Genomic DNA, 20,477 nt, shown 5'->3' on the forward strand with positions numbered 1-20,477 from the left:
CTTGGTTATTGTGAATAATGCTGCAGCTGGCTGCAGTTGAGCATGGGTGCGCAAATATTTGTTTGAGATCTTTTTTTTTTCTTTTTTTAGTTTGTTGCCCAGGCTCGAGTGCAGTGGCGTGACTTTGGCTTACTGCAACCTCTACCTCCCAAGTTGAAGTGATTCTCATGCCTCAGCCTCCCAAATAGCTGGGATTACAGACGTGTGCCACCATGTCTGGCTAATTTTTGTGTTTTTAGAAGAGATAGGGTTTTGCCATGTTGGCCAGGCTGGTCTTGAACTCCTGGCTTCAAGTGATTACCCGCCTCCCAAAGTGTTGGGATTACAGATACGAGCCACCACTCCCGGCCCTGTTTAAGATCTTATATTCAGTTCTTTTAGATATATAGCCAGAACTGGGATTTCTGGAACATATGGTAGTTATATATTTTTAATTTTTTGAGGAACCGCCATTCCCTTTTCCATAGTAGCTACACCATTTACATTCCTGCCAGCATTGCAGAGGGTTCCAATGTCTCCATATCCTTGCTAACACTTACTATTTTTTGAGATTTTTTGCTTTGTTTTGTTTTTTTTGGATAATGGTCATTATATTAGGTATGAGGTAATATCTCATTGTGGCTTTGATTTGCCTTTCCCTGTCGTTGGTGATGTTGAGTATCTTTTCATATGCTTTTAGGTCATTTCTGTATCTTCTTTGGAGAAATATTTATTCCAAAAATGTCATCTAAGAAATCATTGTCAAATGCAATGATTATGAAGCGTTTCCCCTAGGCTTTCTTGTAAGAGTTTTATAGTTTCATGTCTTATGTTTAGGTCTTTAGTCCTTTTTGAGTTAACTTTTATATATGGTGTAAGGGACTAACTTTGTTCCTTTTCTTATGGATATTTGGTTTTCCTAGCACCATGTGTATTTGTGACATCCTTGTCAAAGATCATTTGAACTTTTTCAGGAGGGTTTATTTCTGGGTCTATTCCATTGTATTGGTCTGTATGTGTCTTTATGCCAGTACCATACTGTTTTGATTACTGTGGTTTTGTAATAAGTGTCAAAATTGGAAGTGTAATACCTCCAGTATTATTATTCTTTTTTAATTGTTTTGGCTATTTGGGGTCTCTTGAGGTTCCATGTGAAGGAAGCAATTCCATTCTCTACCAAAAATGTTCTTGAGATTTTGGTAAAGGTTACATTTTATCTGTAGATTGCTTTGGGTAGTATTGAAATCTTAGAATATTAAGCCTTCCAGTCTATGAGCATGAGACGTCTTTCCTTTATTGGTGTCATCTTTAATTTCTTTCAGCAATGTTTTGTAATTTTCAGTATGCAAGTCTTTTCTCTCTTTGGTTAAGTTTACTGCTGAGTATTTTATTCTGTTGTAAATGGAATTGTTTCTTTTCAGATTGTTCATTGTCAGTATGTAGAAGCAACTAATTTTAATCTGTTAATTTTGTATTCTGCAACTTTGCCAAATTCATTTATTAAGTCTGACAATCTTCTTGTGGGATCTTTTGGGTTTTCTACATGTAAGATCAAGTAGAATGATATTACATTATATGTAACCAGAGATTATTTTACTAATTCCTTTCAATTTAGATGCTCTTTATTTGTTTTTATTGCCTAATTGCTCTGGCTAGAACTTTGAATACTATGTTGAATAGAAGTGGCAAGAGTAGACATCCTAGTCTTGTTCCTGATCTTAGAGTTTTGAAGAGCTTTTAGTTTTTCACTGTTGTATGATGTTAGCTGTGGGTATTTCCATATATGGTCTTCATTATGTTGAAGTTGTTTCCTTCTATTACTGATTTGTTGAGTGTCTTTATCATGAAAGGGTGTTGAAGTCTATCAAATGCTTTTTCTCCATAAATAGAGATGACCATGTCTTTTCCTTCTTCATTCTGTTAATATGGTATATATTACATTGATTTTCATATGTTGAACCACCCTTGCATTCCAGGTATAAATCCCACTTGGTGATGATGTATAATCCCTTTAATATGCTGTTGAAAAGCCAAGCATGAAGACTTATGCCTGTAATCTGACCTATTTGGGAGGCTGAGGCAGGAAGTTTGCGTAAGGCCAGGAGTTAGAAACCCATCTGGGCAACATAGCAATACCCCATCTCTAAATTTAAAATTTTGAAAGTAAAAATTTAAAAATTGAGAAAAAAAATATGCTGTTGAATTCAGTTTGTTAGTATTTTGTTGAGGGTTTTTGCATTATTATTCATAAGGCATGTTATTGGTTTGTAATTTTCTTATAGTTTCTTCATCTAGCTTTGGTATCAGAATAATGCTGGTCTCATAGAATGAATGGGAAGTGTTGTTTCCTCTTCAGTTTTTGGAAAGAGTTTAAAATGGATTATTCTTTACATGTTTTATAAAATTCACCGGTAAAGCCAGTTGGTCCTGGGCTTTTCTTCATTGGGAAGTTTTTCTTTACGGATTTAATTTCCTTACAAGTTATATAGGTCTATTCAGATTTTCTGTTTCTTCATGATATAGTCTTGGTAGGTTATGTTTCTAGGAATTTATTTCATGTAAATTATTCAATATGTTCACTTGCAATTATCCATAATACTTTTCATAATCCTTATTTCTGTAAAATTGGTAGTAATATTCTGACTTTCATTTCTGATTATTTAAATCCTCTCTCTTATTTCTTTCTTTCTTTCTTTTTTTTTTTTTTTTTGAGACAGAATCTTACTTTGTCGCCCAGGCTGGAGTGCTGTGGCATGATCTCGGCTCATTGCAACCTGGGTTTAAGTGATTCTTGTGCCTTAGCCTCCCAAGTAGTTGGGATTACAGGCATGTGCCACTGTGCCCAGGTAATGTTTTGGATTTTTAGTAGAGATGGGGTTTCACCATGCTAGGCAGGCTGGTCTTGAACTCCTGACCTCAAGTGATCTGCCCACCTTGGCCTCCCAAAGCGCTGGGATTACAGGCGTGAGCCGCCACACCCGGCTGTCTCTTATTTCTTAATTAATCTAGTTTATGCTTTTGTCAATTTTTTTTTTTTAATTTTGAAATACTTTTCTTTAAAAAAAAGGTCACAACACTAGGCTTTTGGCCCGTTCTGCCATTGTGCAAGTTACAAATGCTTGCTCAGCAGCTGAGGGGCACTCTTGAGTAGCATGTCTAAAAAGTGAATAAAAATCCATATAAAACAAATATTTAAATAGTTTTCATAGGAACACAATGTGTGACCCATATCCTAGTCTTTCATATTGCCACATCCGTGCAAACCCAACTCTTACAAAATCCCCTAATTCAAGCCGGACTCGTAGTTAACAAATGCAAGAGTGATATCTACATATTAATACTAGCTGAAGCACAAGTTGCTGAGTGATGTTTTATCCCATTTTCCCAAGCATGAGACACAGGCAGGGTGCTGATGTCCTGTTCCTCTACTTGGGGTGGGAGGTTGTGGTTCTAGATTTGCTGCATGAGTTGAGATGCTGGTCCTGACACCACATGTAGATTGTTGGTCTCTGGAATCCATTGAAAGTAGAAGTAGCAGCAGCAGTGTCAGTGCCCATGTTTTCAAAGAGCATCCAATCACCTACATATGTTTTGGGCGGATCACAGTGCTCAACAATCTGATGAAGGCTGTTATGTGTTCTTCCCGTATACTGGATGAATAGTACTTCTCACTGATGTAGGTCTCTTTTGCAGCAGTGGCTTTACATGTGCATGATCATAAAGGATGTGGTTAAATGATCCATATACTTCATCATTCATGTAATACATAAAGGTCTGTTCTGAGCCTGTTTGTTCTTTTAATATGATTTTTTTTGGCAGTGAAAGCTGATGCCACATAGAATATCTGCCTGGCTGAACTGTGACTCTCACTGTAGAGCCTGGTGGAAAATACTTGTCTGATGCTGGGTTGATTACACTGGTAATACTTCACATTTAAGCCTCACATCCTCAGATCCAGGAAAGCAACTGCCAGTATCAAGCAGTTAGATGCTGAAACCAAACTCAACTCCCGTGTCAGAGACACAGTGGACGTTGGAGGCTGCCTGCGTGGAGGTCTCAGGATTAGTACAGCCACTTCCTGCATGGAAGCTGACACTAGTGGCATCAATATTTAGCTCTTTTGCGCATTCCAAAAGAAGCCTGCTGGCTTTGAGCGTGGCACCAATTTTAACACTGAGGCAACTGATTGCTTTAGAATCATCATTTACAATCTTAAAAACCAACTCTGCTTTGAGTGCGCTCTGGCAACTGACATCAACTCGAACTCACCACCAAAAATCCTCATCTGGACTCCATTATTGGCAGCGTACTTAATTTGAGACATTTGTTTGCAAGGATTTGCATAGATAAACCTTTCTGGGGGCATCCCCAGAGTCTGTACCAATTGTATTTCAGCCTTGCTAGCACTGTTAAATCCTATCCCCGTGGCAGCAAGAGTCTTCATGATGGCTCTGCTATCATTATATTTGTATTTGACTGCATGAAGGGATGTGACAAGAGGAATAGTTGTTTATTTTTTTTTAAAGACAGAATTTCACTGTGTCACCCAGGCTGGATTGCAGGGGTGCGATCTTGGCTCACTGCAACCTCCACCTCCTGGGTTCAAGTGATTCTCCTGTCTCGGCCTCCTGAGTAGCTGGGACTACAGGCACGTGCCACCATGCCTGGCTAATTTTTTGTATTTTTAGTAGAGATGGGGTTTCACCATGTTAGCTAGGATGGTCTTGATCTTCTGACCTTATGATCCGCCTGCCTCAGCCTCCCAAAGTACCAGGCTTACAGGTGTGAGCTACAGCACCCAGCCAAGGGAGAGCTTTTAACCATCTTAGCTGTATCTTTAGAATGTCTCCAAGGTCCATGACATAGAAGGCATCCTAATCATCATCAGAAGAAAATTTATTATATTTTGGCCAAGAATGTCCTTGGCAGTAAAACCTTCATCAAGGAAGTTAGTGGCAGTGAAACTATTCATTACTAAACTTCTCATGGTTTCTTGCTGTTTCTCTGAAACACAACAAAATCGAAAATTAAGAGATGGAATTGAAAGAAATACTTGCAGCTTCTCACAAAGACAGTTCTCCAGGAATTCCAAATCCTGCCTCTTGTGCCCTCAGAGCAGCAGTGGAAATGTTCTCAGAGCACCTGGGCACCAGGGAGAGTGAAGATGCTGCTGCCTGAGCCAGTGCTACAGGACGTCTCTGCTGTGCCTGTCAGTGCCTTGCTTCCACCCGCCAGAGATGCTGCCCCAAGGTGGCACTGGAGCTGTTGGCAGAGGGGTGGCCTGACCGCGGCCACCGGGACTGACCTTGTTGATCTTTTTGTAGCATTCCTTTGATTTTTCTATTGTTTGTCTATTCTCTATTTTGTTAGCCTTTGCCCTAAATCTTCATTATTTCCTTCTTTCTGCTAGCTTTGGATTTAGTTTTTCTGGTTCCTTAAGGTGTAAAATTACGTTGTTCATTTGAGCCTTTTTTCTTTTTTAATGTAAGCATATACAGTTATACATTTTATTTCTCTTAGCACAGCTTTTACTGCATCCCATAAGTTTTGGTATGTTGTGTTTTTTATACTAGTTCAGTTTAGCTCAGTTTTATACTAGATTTTATACTAGTTCAGTTTAATAGGCAACATTAGAGTTTTATTGTTGTTCTGTTTCATTTTCTAAGCAAAAACATAGAAAACAATACAAATGTATAACTTAGCGAATTACTATATGTGGATGTCCTTTTAGCCACCACCCAAGTCGAGAAACATCTTCATTTGTCCGAAGATGTTTTCTGATTTCTCTTCCTTGACCCACTGGTTTTTTAAAGAGTATATTGTTTGATTTCCATATATTTGTGAAATTTCTAGTTTCCCTTTAGCTGTTGACTCTTAGTTTTATTTAATTGTGATCAGAAAAGATGTTTTGTATGATTTCAGTCTTTGAAAATTAAGACTTATTTTGTGGCCTAATGTATCAGTATTTTTAAGGAGTGGTGTATTTCTTGTTTCCTTCGCTGAGTCCTAACTCAGAGTTTGGAGTATTTACCAGGGCTCCTCTTCAATATGCTCTGAAATTCAGTTTTTATTTCCCCAGTCTTGTGAGGCTGTCTCCAGAGCTCTTCAGCTTCTTAGCCTCTTGTCTTCCACTTTCAAATTGGCAAATGCTGTGAGGGGAAAAGTGGAGCCAAAGAGTGAACTGAATTTGCTGCTTTTCCATTCCCTTTTCTCTGGGATCTGTGGCCTCATAGTTTAGTTGTCTTAGTAGCTTTGGTGTCTTTAAAAAGCTTCTTTGTATTTAATGAATCTTTTTTTGTGTTTTTGAGACAGAGTCTTGCTCCGTTGCCCAGTCTGGAATGCGATGGCGAGATCTTGACTCACTGCAACATCTGCCTCCTGGGTTCAAGCGATTCTCCTGCCTCAGCCTCTCAGCCTCCCTCTAGCTGGGATTACAGGTGCACGCCACCACACCTGGCTATTTTTTGTATTTTTAGTAGAAATGGGTTTAGCCATATTAGCCAGGCTGGTCTCAAACTCCTGACCTCAAGTGATCTGCGCGCCTCAGCCTGGTCTTCGTGAACCTTTTCTTATAGTTTTTGGCTGGAGAATTGGTATAATACCAGATAGCCTGTTTTAACCAAAGTTGAAATGGCCGATAAATGTTATGAGAGAGATAGCATGGTTGTTTAGGGAGCATAGGGAGCATACAGACATGAAACTAACTCCCGTGTGTTAAAAAGCTTTGCTACCTTTCCTTAAAAAAATTTTACAGAAAAAAATCTTTTTTTTTTTTTTGAGGCAGAGTTTCACTCTTGTTACCCAGGCTGGAGTGCAATGGCGCGATCTTGGCTCACCGCAACCTCCGCCTTCTGGGTTCAAGCAATTCTTCTGCCTCAGCCTCTGAGTAGCTGGGACTACAGGCGCGTGCCACCATGCCCAGCTAATTTTTGTATTTTTTTTTAGTAGAGATGGGGTTTCACCATGTTGACCAGGATGGTCTCGATCTCTTGACCTCGTGATCCACCCGCCTCGGCCTCCCAAAGTGCTTGGATTATAGGCGTGAGCCACCGCGCCTGGCTAGAAAAAAATCTTGCAGGCTGGGTGTGATTGTTTGTGCCTGTAATCCTAGCACTTCAGGAGGCTGAGTCAGGCAAGCCCAGGAGTTTGAGACCAACCTACGCAATATAGCGAGATCTGTCTCTACAAAGAAGAAAAAAAGCTGAGTGCCGTGATGTATGCCTGTAGTCCCAGCTACGTGGGAGGCTGAGGTGGGCAGATCACTTGAGCCCAAGAATTTGAGGCTCTGGTGAGCTGTGATGGCACCACTGCCCTTCAGCCTGAGTGACAGAGAGGCCCTGTCAAAAAAAAACCTTGTAAGATCTGCCTTATAAGATCTGCATCACTTTTTAAAAAATTGTGTATAAAGTACAAGTTATTTTTAATAAAAAGGTAATTACAAAAGACACCTGCAAAATTTTCAAACACCAGCTAGGCACAGTGGCTAACGCTTGTACTCCCAGCACTTTGGGAGGCCGAGGTGGACAGATCACCTGAGGTGAGGAGTTTGATACCAGCCTAGCCAACATGTGAAACCCATTCTCTACTAAAAATATAAAAATTAGCCAGGCGCAATGCCTGTAATCCTAGTTACTTGGGAGGCTGAGGCAGGAGAATCGCTTGAACCTGGGAGGCGGAGGTTGCAGTGAGCCGAGATCGTGCCATTGTACTCCAGCTTAGCCAAGAACAGTGAAACTCCGTCTCAAAAAAAAAAAAAAAAATTCAAACATCATCAAAGGTGCTTGAAAAATAAATCTCCTTTGCATCCCTACCCTCTAAGTTAACCAGTTTTGCATCTCTACCTCTAAGATAACTGGTTTGCCCGGGGGCAAGTAATTGTTTTGTTTTTTAATTCTGCCCTTCATTTTTGAGGTCTCTACTTTTAAAGGAGGTAGAAATGTTTAAAGTCAGAAATACAGATAATTGAGAATGGTTGGTGTTTTCTGCTAGTTTCTGCCATTTAATTTCTGCACAACGTGGCACTGTGCTAACAATTTTTTCCCAAAGGGTCTTGACCCTGTTGGGTTGATGGGTAGATTGCAGTTGGGAAAAAGATTTTTGTTTGTTTGTTTGTTTGAGACAGAGTCTCGCTCTGTTGCCCAGGCTAGAGTTCAGTGGTGCACTCTTGGTTCACTACAACCTCTGCCTCCGGGCTCAAGCAATTCTCCTGCCTCAGCCTCCCAAGTAGCTGAGATTACAGGCATGCGCTACCACTCTCGGCTCATCTTTGTATTTTTAGTAAAGATGTGGTTTCACCATGTTGGTCAGGCTGGTGTGGAACTCCTGACCTGGTGATCCACCTGTCCTGGCCTCCCAAAGTGCTGGGAATACAGGCCTGAGCTACTGCGCCTGGTTTCTGATTTGTTTTCTAAATGTAAACACAAACAATGCAAATGTATAGCTTAGTGAATTACTATATTCGGATGTCCTTTTAATTACCACCCAAATCAAGAAACAGAACTTTGAGCACAGTGGTTCATACCTGTAATCCCGGCACTTTGGGAAACTGAGGCAGGAGGCTCGCCTGAGCCCAGAAATTTGAGATCAGCCTGGATAACGTAGTGAAACCTTGTCGCATTTTTATAAAAAAAGAAAAGGAAGGAACTAGAGCTTTACTGGCCATTCCACTCTGGAAGCTTTTCTTGAACCATGTGACATAATTGCTTCCCTCCCCATAAAGGTAACCACTGTCCTTTTATAGTAATCCTTTGTGTTTCTTTATGGTTTTATACTTACTGGCTTGGGTGGGCAGTCTCACACTTTGTATTTGAGAGTCCAGCTGGGTTTTTTTGTTGTTGTTTTTATTTTTAGACAAAGTTTTGCTCTGTTGCCCAGGCTGGGGTGCAGTGGCACGATCTCAGCTCACTGCCACTTCTGCCTCCTGGGTTCAAGCGATTCTTCTGCCTCAGCCTCCCGAGTAGCAGGGACCCCAGGCGCGCACCACCATGCCTGGCTAATTTTTTTGTATTTTTAGTAGAGATGGGATTTTACTGTGTTAGCTGGGATAGTCTCCCAAAGTGCTGAGATTACAGACGTGAGCCATCATACTGGTCCCCATCTAATTTTTTAAATTTTTGTAGAGGCACGGGATCTTGCCATGTTGCCCAGGCCAGACTCAAACTTCTGGGCTCAAATGATCCTTCTACTTTGGCCTTCCAAAGTGCTGGGATTATAGGCGTGAGCCACATGCCCAGCCTAAAGCTAAGTTTTATGTCAGTGAATCTGTAATTAGTAAATTTAGGGTCTTTATTTTCCATTTACTTGAAGAGCTTGTACAGGCCATTTATTCTACCATCTATATCTTAACTTGCTGCATATCTATCTTTGGAAAGATCTTGAAGGATACACAAGGATTATGTATTACTTGTGAAGAGCTCTGTCTTCACAAGAAATTGACCCCCCCCCCCTTTGCAGTAGACACTATTTGTTAGATTCCAATTATTGCCAGTCCATGTTAGTCTTCTCCCAAGGCTGTTTAGTGCAGAATTGGATTAGAATTAATCTAATTAATTAGTTGTCTACAAACTACTGCATGGTTTTGTTTCCAAAGTTGTCTTCAAAATGTGACTCCCCTTTATAATTTTGTGGTTAGCTACTAGAGACCAGATTTTATACTTTGGTTCTTTTTATTATGTCTGTAGATAAGTTTATTTTTCCTTTGAAAATGATTTCAGTAGCATGTGTAGTACTTTGCCAAGTAGAAAATACATCAGACAATAATTGAAGGGGCTGGGTGCAGTGGCTCATGCCTGCACTCCCAGCACTTTGGGAGGCTGAGGCAGAAGGATCACCTGAGGTCAGGTGTTCAAGACCAGCTTGGCCAACATGGTGAAACCGCGTCTCTACTAAAAATACAAATATTGGCTGGGTGTGGTGGCGCACACTTGTGATCTCAGCTAGTCAGAAAGCTGAGGCAGGATCATCACTTGAACCTGGGAGGCAGAGGTTGCAGTGAGCCGTGATCATGCCACTCACTGCACACCAGCTTGAACGACAGAGCGAGCTGTTTCTTTTTCTGTTTCCAAAAAAAGAAAATAATTGATGGATGTGAAATATTTACTTGGGCCAAGATAGTTTTTCTGCTATTTTATCAGGAACTAATAATTGAAATGTAGGGCTACTGAGACCAAAATGAAATATATTCTCATAGTCATAGATATATTAAAAAAACTTCTGGATTCAATTCTTAGAGTGAACAAAGCTTTATTTTAAGCAAGAAAAGAGAAGAAACATCCAACTATAGATTAGGGTTGAAAATTCTACAGCAACATTATAGTTTAGTGGAGATTTTTGGGACATTTTTCTTCATACTCTCCACACCCACACAGTCATTCAAATCAACAAGATTATATCTATTAATTTAATTGATAGCTCTCATGCCTTCCTAGAATGAGTCAGATTTTAGGTAATTATTTTAGGTAATCACTGGGTAATTTAGCTTTTCAGATTTTTCTTTTGTTATGCTTTGGTCTAAATATGTTTATATAAGTATTGAGGTGATATGGCATTAAAATGAGAAAAGTCATCCTCTTTAAGACATCTTTGTCTAATACGCTTTCAGGTTCATGCATGGGAGATCTCAGACCAGTTGTTACAGATCCGACAGGATGTGGAATCATGCTATTTTGCTGCACAGACCATGAAAATGAAGATTCAGACCTCATTTTATGAGCTCCCCACAGACTCTCATGCCTCTTTACGGGACTCATTGCTAACCCATATCCAGAACTTGAAAGACTTGTCACCTGTCATTGTAACGCAGGTAAATCCTGTGCTTCTCATTAGAGAAATTTGTATGGCCATTTGGATTTATCAAGATTATTTTAATTGGTATTGCTAGGCCATGTGAGGTAATGTTAACTTCATTACAGATGCACTGCTATATTCTTGTAAGTGGATAGAAAAATGAAAATTTTAATCTTTTGTATTAATCTCAGAGTTCATTTGATTTCAGACTAACTTAATACCAGAAATGGATAAGGTGAGTATGTGTTTTCACAGGCATGCTAGGTCAGAAGTTTAGATAGTTGCCTTTATAGAAATTCTTTCGGGGCTAATTTGCTTTAGTAAAGGTCTCATGTATGAAAGGTTGAACTAGAGCATCTGTCCTTTCTCCCATAGACAGGGAAATACATTAGATAGGAAAACTGGAAGCTTCTGTGAGTATCTGCTCAAATGTATTCTATGCCTGTCATAGACGTGCCCTTGAAGAAGAGGTTTTCGCTTGAGTCTTCAAGATGAGAAATGGAAAGAAAGGGAAATGGCAATCCATTGCTTGAGAACTGAGTCAAAGGTCTGAGTTTGTTAGTAGCTTTGACCTTTGCAAAGTATAATTTATATATCTGTGGAGTTCTATGGTATTGCCAAATAAAAGTAAATGTTGATATATTTTGAGGAATGTCTGTAATCTGTTGTTTCTGACTTCTTTTTTTGTTTTTGTTTTTTAATTTTTAAAGGTTAACTCTTAAATTTCAGCAATTTATAGCTAACCCAGAACAGTTTACACCAGGTATATATAGTTGGAAGTTGGGAGCAATGAGGGAGGGGGAGTTAGTCTTAGTTATCATATTGTTTGGAAGAAATGTAGTTTCTTTGCTTCCCAATGAATATTTATTGTAACCCTGTTTCTGTTCATCTGTCTTCATTTATTTAATCTCTTATTAGCTGGCTTTAGCAATAGCAGATCTTGCCCTACAGATGCCTTCCTGGAAGGGATGTGTGCAAACATTGGTGGAAAAGTAAGTAATTTGTATTGATTGTATATTAGCATTTGGAGTTGCCATTAAACCTCACAGAGAAAATTGTTAGAAGTAGCTAGATATTTGACTATTTCCCAGAACGCTTAACATAGACTTATGCTATTAACCTTTGTTATATTAAGTGAAACTTATCTAAAATTTTAAATACTACCGAAATATATCGTGTGGGTTATAAAAGACTCTAGTAATTTATGTAACCCACACTTTTTTTTTTTTTTTTTTTTTTTTGAGACGGAGTTTCACTCATGTTACCCAGGCTGGAGTGCAATGGCGCGATCTCGGCTCACCGCAACCTCCGCCTCCTGGGTTCAGGCAATTCTCCTGCCCCAGCCTCCTGCGTAGCTGGGATTACAGGCACGCACCACCATGCCCAGCTAATGTTTTGTATTTTTAGTAGAGACGGGGTTTCACCATGTTGACCAGGATGGTCTCGATCTCTTGACCTCGTGATCCACCCGCCTCGGCCTCCCAAAGTGCTGGGATTACAGGCTTGAGCCACTGCGCCCGGCCATAACCCACACTTCTTAAATAAATTGCAGTAAAGTCTTTTATTGCCTTCTGGATCACTCTCACTAACTGGCGATGTAGACATTTTATAAAAATAGTGTAGAATTTAAGATTATATTAAATGGGAGGTTGTTATGAATATATGTTCTTACTAATTGGGGTTTGTTTCATGTCTGTCAGGGGGACAATATTCTTTTTAGACACACAGAGCTTGCTACTTTGAAAAAACCATTTTCTTCTGGGAGTCCTGGCAAGATAACCTTGATATTTGCTTGCATTTGGTTGGGAAGTTATTTTTGAATAAAGTAGATGTACTTTTTACCTCCAATGTAGCATGTCATTAAAGCCTTTGTATGGATTACTTATTACTTTTTTATTTATTTTTTTTGAGACAGAGTTTTGCTCGTCGCCCAGGCTGGAATACAATGTCATGATCTCAACTCACTGCAGCCTCTGCCTCCTGGGTTTAAGCGATTCTTCTGTCCGAGTCTCCCGAGTAGCTGGGATTACAGGCATGTACCACCATGCCTGGCTAATTTTTATATTTTCAGTAGAGGTGGGGTTTCGCCACATTGGCCAGACTGGTCTTGAACTCTTGACCTCAAGTGATCTGCCCGCCTTGGCCTCCCAAAGTGCTGGGATTACAGACGTGAGCCACCTCCCCCAGCCTAGATAACTTTTTTAAAAATTATTTTTATATTTTTGGAGACACAGTCTTGCTGTGTCACCCAGGCTGGAGTGCAGTGGCACAGTCATGGCTCGCTGCAGCCTCAGCCTTGACCTCCTGGGCTCAAGTGATCCTCCCACCTCAGCCTCCTGAGTGGATAGTTTATTTTTTAAAGAAAATTTTTGTTGGGGAAATTGACACATGCCCCTTGAAAAAGTTCTAACAGTATGGAAGCCTTCAAAGTGCAAAATTAACCCCATCCTCTCTCCTTATCCTTATATTTTATTTTATTTTTGAAACAGGGTCTCACTCTGTTACCCATGTTGATTGAAGTGCAGTGGTGTGATCATGGTTCACTGGAACCTCCACCTCTTGGACTCATGAGATCCTTCTGCTTCAGTCTCCCGAGTAGCTCGGATTTCAGATGCGCACCACCATGCCTGACTAATTTAAAAAATTTTAATGTGGTCTCCCTGTGATGGCCAGGCTGGTCTCCAGCTTGTGGGCTCAAGTGATCTTCCTGCCTTGGCCTCCCAGAGTGCTGGGATTATAGGCATGAGCCACCACACCTGACCCTTAATCCTGTATTTTATAAATAACCACTATTAACAGTTGGCTATGTAGAGTTTTCTTTATGTATTTTAAAATAAATGAGTACATATATATTTGAATGTACATATACCTATGTATTTGTTCAGCTATATTCAGTATGTTTCATACATGTTTTTTACTTACTACATTGTGGACATTTTTCATGGTAGCACATACAGATACCACTTTCATTGTAACGGCTGTGCTTCATTGAATAACTGTGTCTTTTTTTAATCTTAACTAATTATGAAGGGCATTTATGTTTATATCTTTTTTTCTCCCCCTGAACAGTGGTAGGAATGCTGCTTTTGTTGTTGTGAGTTACTCTCCTGGCTGTTATTTTATGTGATTGTGTATTTCTTGGCTGTAAATAACATACTCCCCTTTTTCTTTTGCAGATACAGCAATGATGTGACTTCTTTGCCTTTTTTGCTGGAGATCCTTACAGTGCTACCTGAAGAAGTACATAGTCGTTCCTTACGAATTGGAGCTAACCGACGCACAGAAATCATAGAAGATTTGGCCTTCTACTCTAGTACAGTAGTATCTCTATTGGTAAGTAAATTTGAAATACTAAGTTGCTTCGTAAAGGCAGAAAGCCATGGTGGATATTTTGTAATCCAATTGCATTATTGTGAAATAGCTTTCTTCACAAAATTTAATGATGATGCTTTGGCATTTATGTAATACCTTACCATTACAACATACTTTCAAAATCCATGCTTTTTAAGCTTTTGTATACTCCTCTAAAGGTGACATTATCTGTTTTATGAATGAAAAATGGACTTTAGTTATACAACTATTAATTCAGAATTTGAACTAAGGCCGTCTCATTATGTATCTTGTGCACTTCTGCTTAATGCTCTAAACTGTTGGCTGTTAATAAAGGATCATGCAGAGGGAAGTGTGTATAAACCTACTTTACTAAGAAAGGATCCTTCCTTTTTTTTTCTAACTGATACATAATAGTTGTACATATTTATGGGGTTATATGTGTTACTTTTATTTTTTGAAACAGGGTCTCTGTTTCCCAGGCTGGAGTGCAGTAGCATGATCTCAGCTCACTGCAACCTCAGCCTCCTGGGCTCAAGTGATCTTCTCACCTGAGGCTCCTGAGTAGCAGGGACTACAGGTGTCTCGCCATATTGCCTAGGCTGGTTTTCAAACTCTTGACCTCAAGTGATCTGCCTGCCTTGGCCTCCCAAAGTGCTGGGATTACAGTTGTGAGCCACTGTGCCCAGCCGCATGTATTGTTTTTATCCAAATATATAATGTGTGATGATCAAATCAGATGATGATCAAATTGAGATATCCATCACCTCAAACCTTTATCATTTCTTTGTGTAGGGAACGTTCTAAATCTTTTAGCTATTTTGAAGTACTCAATAAATTATTGACTACAGTCACCCTGTTGTGTTGTGTAACACTGTAACTTATCCTTTCTATTCAGCTGTATTTGTGTACCCATTAATCAACCTTTCTTCATCCTTCCCTCCCCATTACCCTTCCTAGCCTCTGATCACCATCATTCTACCCTTTACCTCTATGAGATCCATTTTCTTTCACTCCAACATAGGAGTGAAAGCATGTGATATTTGTCTTTCTGTGCCTGGCTTATTTCACTTAACATAATGTCCAACAGTTCTATCCATGGTGCTGCAAATGACAGGATTTTATTCTTTTTGTGGCTAATATTTCATTGTGTATCTATACCATTATTGTTTCTTTATCCATTCAGCCATTGATAGGTACTTAGGTTGATTCCATATCTTGGTTCTTGTGAATAGTGCTGCAATAAACGTGGGATTGTAGACATCTTCTTGATATGCTGATTTCTCTTCTGGGTATTTACTCAGCAGTGGAATTGCTGGATCATATGGTAGTACTGTTTTCGGTCTTTTGAGAAACTTTCATACTGTTTTTCATAATGGCTGTACTACTTTACATTTCTACCAATAGTGTATGAGCATTCCCCTTTCTCTGCATCTTTGCCAGCATTCGCTATTGATCTTTTGCCTATTGCTTAATCTTTTTTTTTTTTTTTTTTTTTTTTTTGCTATTGAGTTGTTTGGGTTCCTTATATATTGTGGTTATTAATCTCTTGTTGAATGGGTAGTTTGCAAATATTTCCTCCTATTCTGTAGGTTGCCTCTTTTTGTTGATTGTTTTGCTGTGCAGAAGCCTTTTAGCTTGATGTAATCCCTTTGTCGACTGTTTTTGCTTCGGTTGCCTTTGATTTTGAGGTCTTACTTAAGAAATCTTTGCCCAGATCAATGTCCTGCAGCATTTCCCTAATGTTTTATCGTTGTGGTTTTATAGTTTCACATCTTACATTTAAGTCTTTAATACATTTTGATTTAATTTTGTATATTGTGAAATATAAAAGAAAGGATCGATCCTCTCTTTAAGGTGAACTGAAATTTTGAGAGGGCGGTGATAGAAGATTTTACTTGACCTTTGAGCAGTATTGCATTACAGATGAGCTAAGACACATTGTTTTTAAAAGAATTAGAGGTGGTTAAGCTTCTTTCGATTAGTTGGCATTTTTAATACTCTAGAGCAGGAGTAGGTAAATCTATGGTTTATGGGTTGGCTGCCTCTTTGTTGGAACACAGTTATACTTATTTGGTTATATTTTGTCTTTCCATTATTTTGGAATATATCAGCATAATTGAGTATTTTTCACAGAGACCATATGGCCTACAAAGTGTAAAATGTTTATCTGATTCTTTATAGAAAATGTTTACTGGTTCCTAAAGTAGATGGTAATAAATTGATTAGCCGACATCTCATTTTTAGGTCTTTCCAGCTGAATTTTCTCAAAATTAATGTGGGTATGCAGCTTGAATATCCCTTATCTGAAAGGTTTAGGACCAGAAGTGTTTAGGGTAGGGCAAAAAAAGTAGTATTTAGCATTTCTGAGTTTTTAAAATTTTGGAATATTTGCATTATACTTACTGGTTCAGCATTCCTAATCTGAAATGCTCCAGCGAGCATTTCCTTTGAGCATTATTTTGGCACTCAAAAAGTTTTGGATTTTCGAGCATTTTGGAGTTTTGGATTAGGGATACTTAACCTGTAGTAAATTATTTTTCAGTGCTGTGTTTCAGTACTGCGAGATCATAGATCTTTTTGTTTGAAAAAATATATATATAGCCGGGCATGGTGGCTCACGCCTGTAATCTCATGATTTTGGGAGGTGGCTCATGCCTGTAATCCCAGCATTTTGGGAAGCCGAGGCGGGCGGATCAGCTGAGGTCGAGAGTTCGAGACCAGCCTGACCAACATGGATGAAACCCCGTCTCTACTAAAAATACAAAATTAGCCGGGCATGGTGTCACATGCCTGTAATCCCAGCCACTCAGGAGGCTGAAGCAGGAGAATGGCCTGAACCTGGGAGACAGAGATTGCGGTGAGCCAAGATCACGCTATTGCACTCCAGCCTAGGCAACAAGAGCAAAACTCTGTCTCAAAAAAAAAAAAATTATTAAAAATTGCATTCAGTTTTGTAATAGAAATTCATTGGAGGACCGGGTGCCGTGGCTCACACCTGTAATCCCAGTACTTTGGGACGCGGTGGTGGGCGGATTACTTGAGGTCAAGAGTTCAACACCAGCCTGGCCAACAGGTGAAACTCCGTCTTTACTAAAAATACAAAAATTAGGTGGGTATCGTGGCAGGCTCCTCTAGTCCCAGCTACTTGGCAGGCTAAGGCAGGAGAATCACTCGAACCCAGGAGGCGGAGGTTGCAATGAGCTGAGATCACGCCACTGCACTCCAGCCTGGATGACAAAGGGAGACTCCGTCTGAAAAAAAAAAGAAAAGAAAAAGAAAAAAAAATTGGAAAATAATTCTTTTAAGTTAAATACATGATTTTCACCTAGCCATTTATTTTAATGAAATAGTTCTATGGAAAATTAGAAAATATGGACAGCAAATTACACTCAAGCCATCTGGAGATCATACTGCTAACCCTTTAATACATATCCTCTATGAACATATTTCTTTATGGACATATATAGAGATGTTTTAAGCCCAAATGAGATTATACTTTACCTGTTCTTCTGCATCTTGCTTTTTCAGTCATCTGTTTACCTTTTCATGTTAGTAAATTTTCATATCATCTCATAAACCTGGACCATATTCACATTTCACCAGTTGGTCCAAAGATATTCTTCGCAAGCCAGGCGCAGTGGCTCACACCTGTAATCCCAGTACTTTGGGAGGCCAAGACGGGCGGATCACGAGGTCAGCTCGAGACCAGCCTGGCCAACATGGAGAAACCCTGTTTCTACTAAAAATATAAAAATTAGCTGGGCATGGTGGCGCGCGCCTGTAGTCTCAGCTACTCGGGAGGCTGAGGCAGGAGAATTGCTTGTACCCGGGAGGCAGAGGCTGTAGTGAGCCAATATTGCGCCACTGCACTCCAGCCTGGGTGACAGCACAAGACTCCATCTCAAAAAAAAAAGAAAGAAAAAAGAAAGAAAGGAAGGAGGGAGGGAGGGAGGGAGAGAGGGAGGGAGGAAGAGAAAGAAAGAGAGAGAGAGAGAAAAGAAAGAAAGAAAAGAAAAGAAAGGAAGACTCTTTACAAAGAATATCCAGTCTAGAATGATGCCTTGTATCAGGTTCCTAGTCACAGTCCCACATCCTCTTCCTTGTTAAAATGACATGACTTGAGAGAGATCCAAGATGGCTGATCACTAGCAGCTCGGGATTGCGGCTCCCACTGAAAGAGCAGAGAACGAGAGGACGACACACTTTCAGATCAATTTTTGTTGCTCACACACCAGGAGATTCCCAGCGGAGGAGCCCCACCTGTCGCCAGCGTGACTCTTGAGGCCGGTGAGGCGGTTTTGCCGCTGCCTTGGTGTGGCGGTTCTTGGTGCAGAGTCAGAAAAGCACCATCAATCTTAAAGCCGCTGTTTTGGCCGGAGCAGTGGGTTGCTCAGATTCTAGCGCCGGGAATCAACAAGTTGGACGTCCATTCAGAAACCCAACTATAAAGACGGTAATTATAAAGACCACAGATGGATAAATCTATAACGAAGGGAAGAAAACAGCCTAAAAAGGCTGAGAATACCCAAACTCAGAACGCCTCTCCCTCTACAGGGGATCACAGTTCCTCATCAGAAACAGAACAAGGCCTGATGGAGAAAGACTGTGTTCCATTAGCAGAAGCTGGCTTTAAAAAGTGGATGATAAGAAACTTCTGGGAATTAAAAGAACTTGTTCTAACCCAATGCAAAGAAACTAAGAACTTTGAAAAAAGGTTTGACGAAATGTTAACAAGAATACACAATTTAGAGAGGAATATAAGTGAATTAATGGAGCTGAAAAATACAACACGAGAATTTTGCGAACTATGCACAAGTTTTAACAGCCGAATTGATCAAGTAGAAGAAAAGATATCAGAGGTCGAAGACCAACTTCATGAAATAAAACAAAAAGACAAGATTAGAGAAAAAAGGATAAAAAAGAACGAGCAAAGTCTCCAAGAAATATGGGACTATGTGAAAAGACCTAATCTACGTTTGATAGGTGTACCTGAATGTGACGAAGAGAATCAGTCCAAGCTGGAAAATACGCTTCAGGATATTATTCAGGAAAACTTTCCCAACCTAGCAAGGCAGGACAATATTCAACTCCAGGAAATACAGAGAACACCACAAAAATATTCCTCAAGAAGGCCAACCTCAAGGCACATAATTGCCAGATTCACCAGGGTTGAAATGAAAGAGAAAATACTGAGGGCAGCCAGAGAGAAAGGTCAGGTTACCCATAAAGGGAAGCCCATCAGACTCACAGCAGATCTCTCAGTAGAAACCCTACAAGCCAGAAGAGAATGGGGGCCGATATTCAACATCCTTAAAGAAAAAAACTTTCAACCCAGAATTTTACATCCAGCCAAACTAAGCTTCATAAGCGAAGGAAAAATAAAATCTTTTGTGAACAAGCAAGCACTCAGAGATTTCATCACCACCAGGCCTGCTTTACAAGAGCTTCTGAAAGAACCACTACAAATAGAAAGGAACAACTAGTATCAGCCTTTCTAAAAAATACCAAAAAATAAAGAACATCAACATATTTAAGAAATTGCATCAACTAATGGGCAAAACAGCCAGCTAACATTAAATGACAGTATCAAACACACATATATTGTTATTAATTTTAAATTTAAATCGACTAAATCCCCCAATCCAAAGACACAGACAGGCAAAAAAAGCCAAGACCCATTGGTATGCTACATCCAGATCCATCTCACATGCAAGGATACATAAAGACTCAAAACAAAGGGATGGTGAAAAATTTACCAACCAAATGGAGAGCTAAAATAAATAAATAGAAAGCAGGAGTTGCAATTTTTGCTGATAAAATAGATTTCAAAGCAATAAAGATCAAAAGAAGCAAAGAAAGATATTACATAAAGATAAAAGGATCAATGTAACAAGAAGAGCTAAAGATCCTAAACATATATGCACCCAATACAGAAATACCCAGATATATAAGACTTACAAAGAGACTTGAACCCCCACACAATAATAGCGGGAGACTTCAACATCAATATTAGATAGATCAATGAGACAGAATGTTAACATCGATATCCAGGACTTGAACTCAGATCTGGAACAAGTAGACTTAATTAACATTCATAGAACTCTCCACTTTAAATACACAAAATATACACTCTTATCAGTACTACATCACACGTATTTACAGGTTTAAATGAAATATTGGTTGGCTGCTTGTTAATTATTTTATTCCCTCATTTTTTTTTATGTCTCTATTATTAAACACAATTACAGGCATACCCAGTTTTAGACTGCATTCTAGCCCGGGCAATAAAGCAACACCCCTGTTCTCTCTCCCTCTTCCTCTTCCTCTTTCTTCCCCTTTCCTGTATTCTTTTTCTTTTTTTTTTTAAATTCTTTTTCTTC

General features: G+C 39.5%; 1 protein-coding gene and 1 pseudogene across 2 annotated transcripts in view; one reads left to right on the top strand and one right to left on the bottom strand.

Annotated features, from left to right (window-relative positions):
* The window catches only part of TNPO3 (transportin 3), a 101,636-nt gene that overhangs the window by 23,121 nt on the left and 58,038 nt on the right, over nucleotides 1-20,477 (top strand). For both annotated transcript variants that reach the window (XM_032276017.1, XM_032276018.1), the window contains 3 exons: nucleotides 10,580-10,780; nucleotides 11,683-11,756; nucleotides 13,941-14,097. In XM_032276017.1, coding sequence (XP_032131908.1) covers nucleotides 10,580-10,780; nucleotides 11,683-11,756; nucleotides 13,941-14,097 — 432 coding nt within the window. The remainder of the gene's footprint in view (nucleotides 1-10,579; nucleotides 10,781-11,682; nucleotides 11,757-13,940; nucleotides 14,098-20,477) is intronic.
* LOC116550034 lies at nucleotides 3,303-4,951 on the bottom strand (annotated as a pseudogene).

The sequence above is a fragment of the Sapajus apella genome, unplaced genomic scaffold, assembly GCF_009761245.1.
Source record: "Sapajus apella isolate SASKATOON/1434 unplaced genomic scaffold, GSC_monkey_1.0 scaffold7, whole genome shotgun sequence".
Classification (NCBI taxonomy): domain Eukaryota; kingdom Metazoa; phylum Chordata; class Mammalia; order Primates; family Cebidae; genus Sapajus; species Sapajus apella.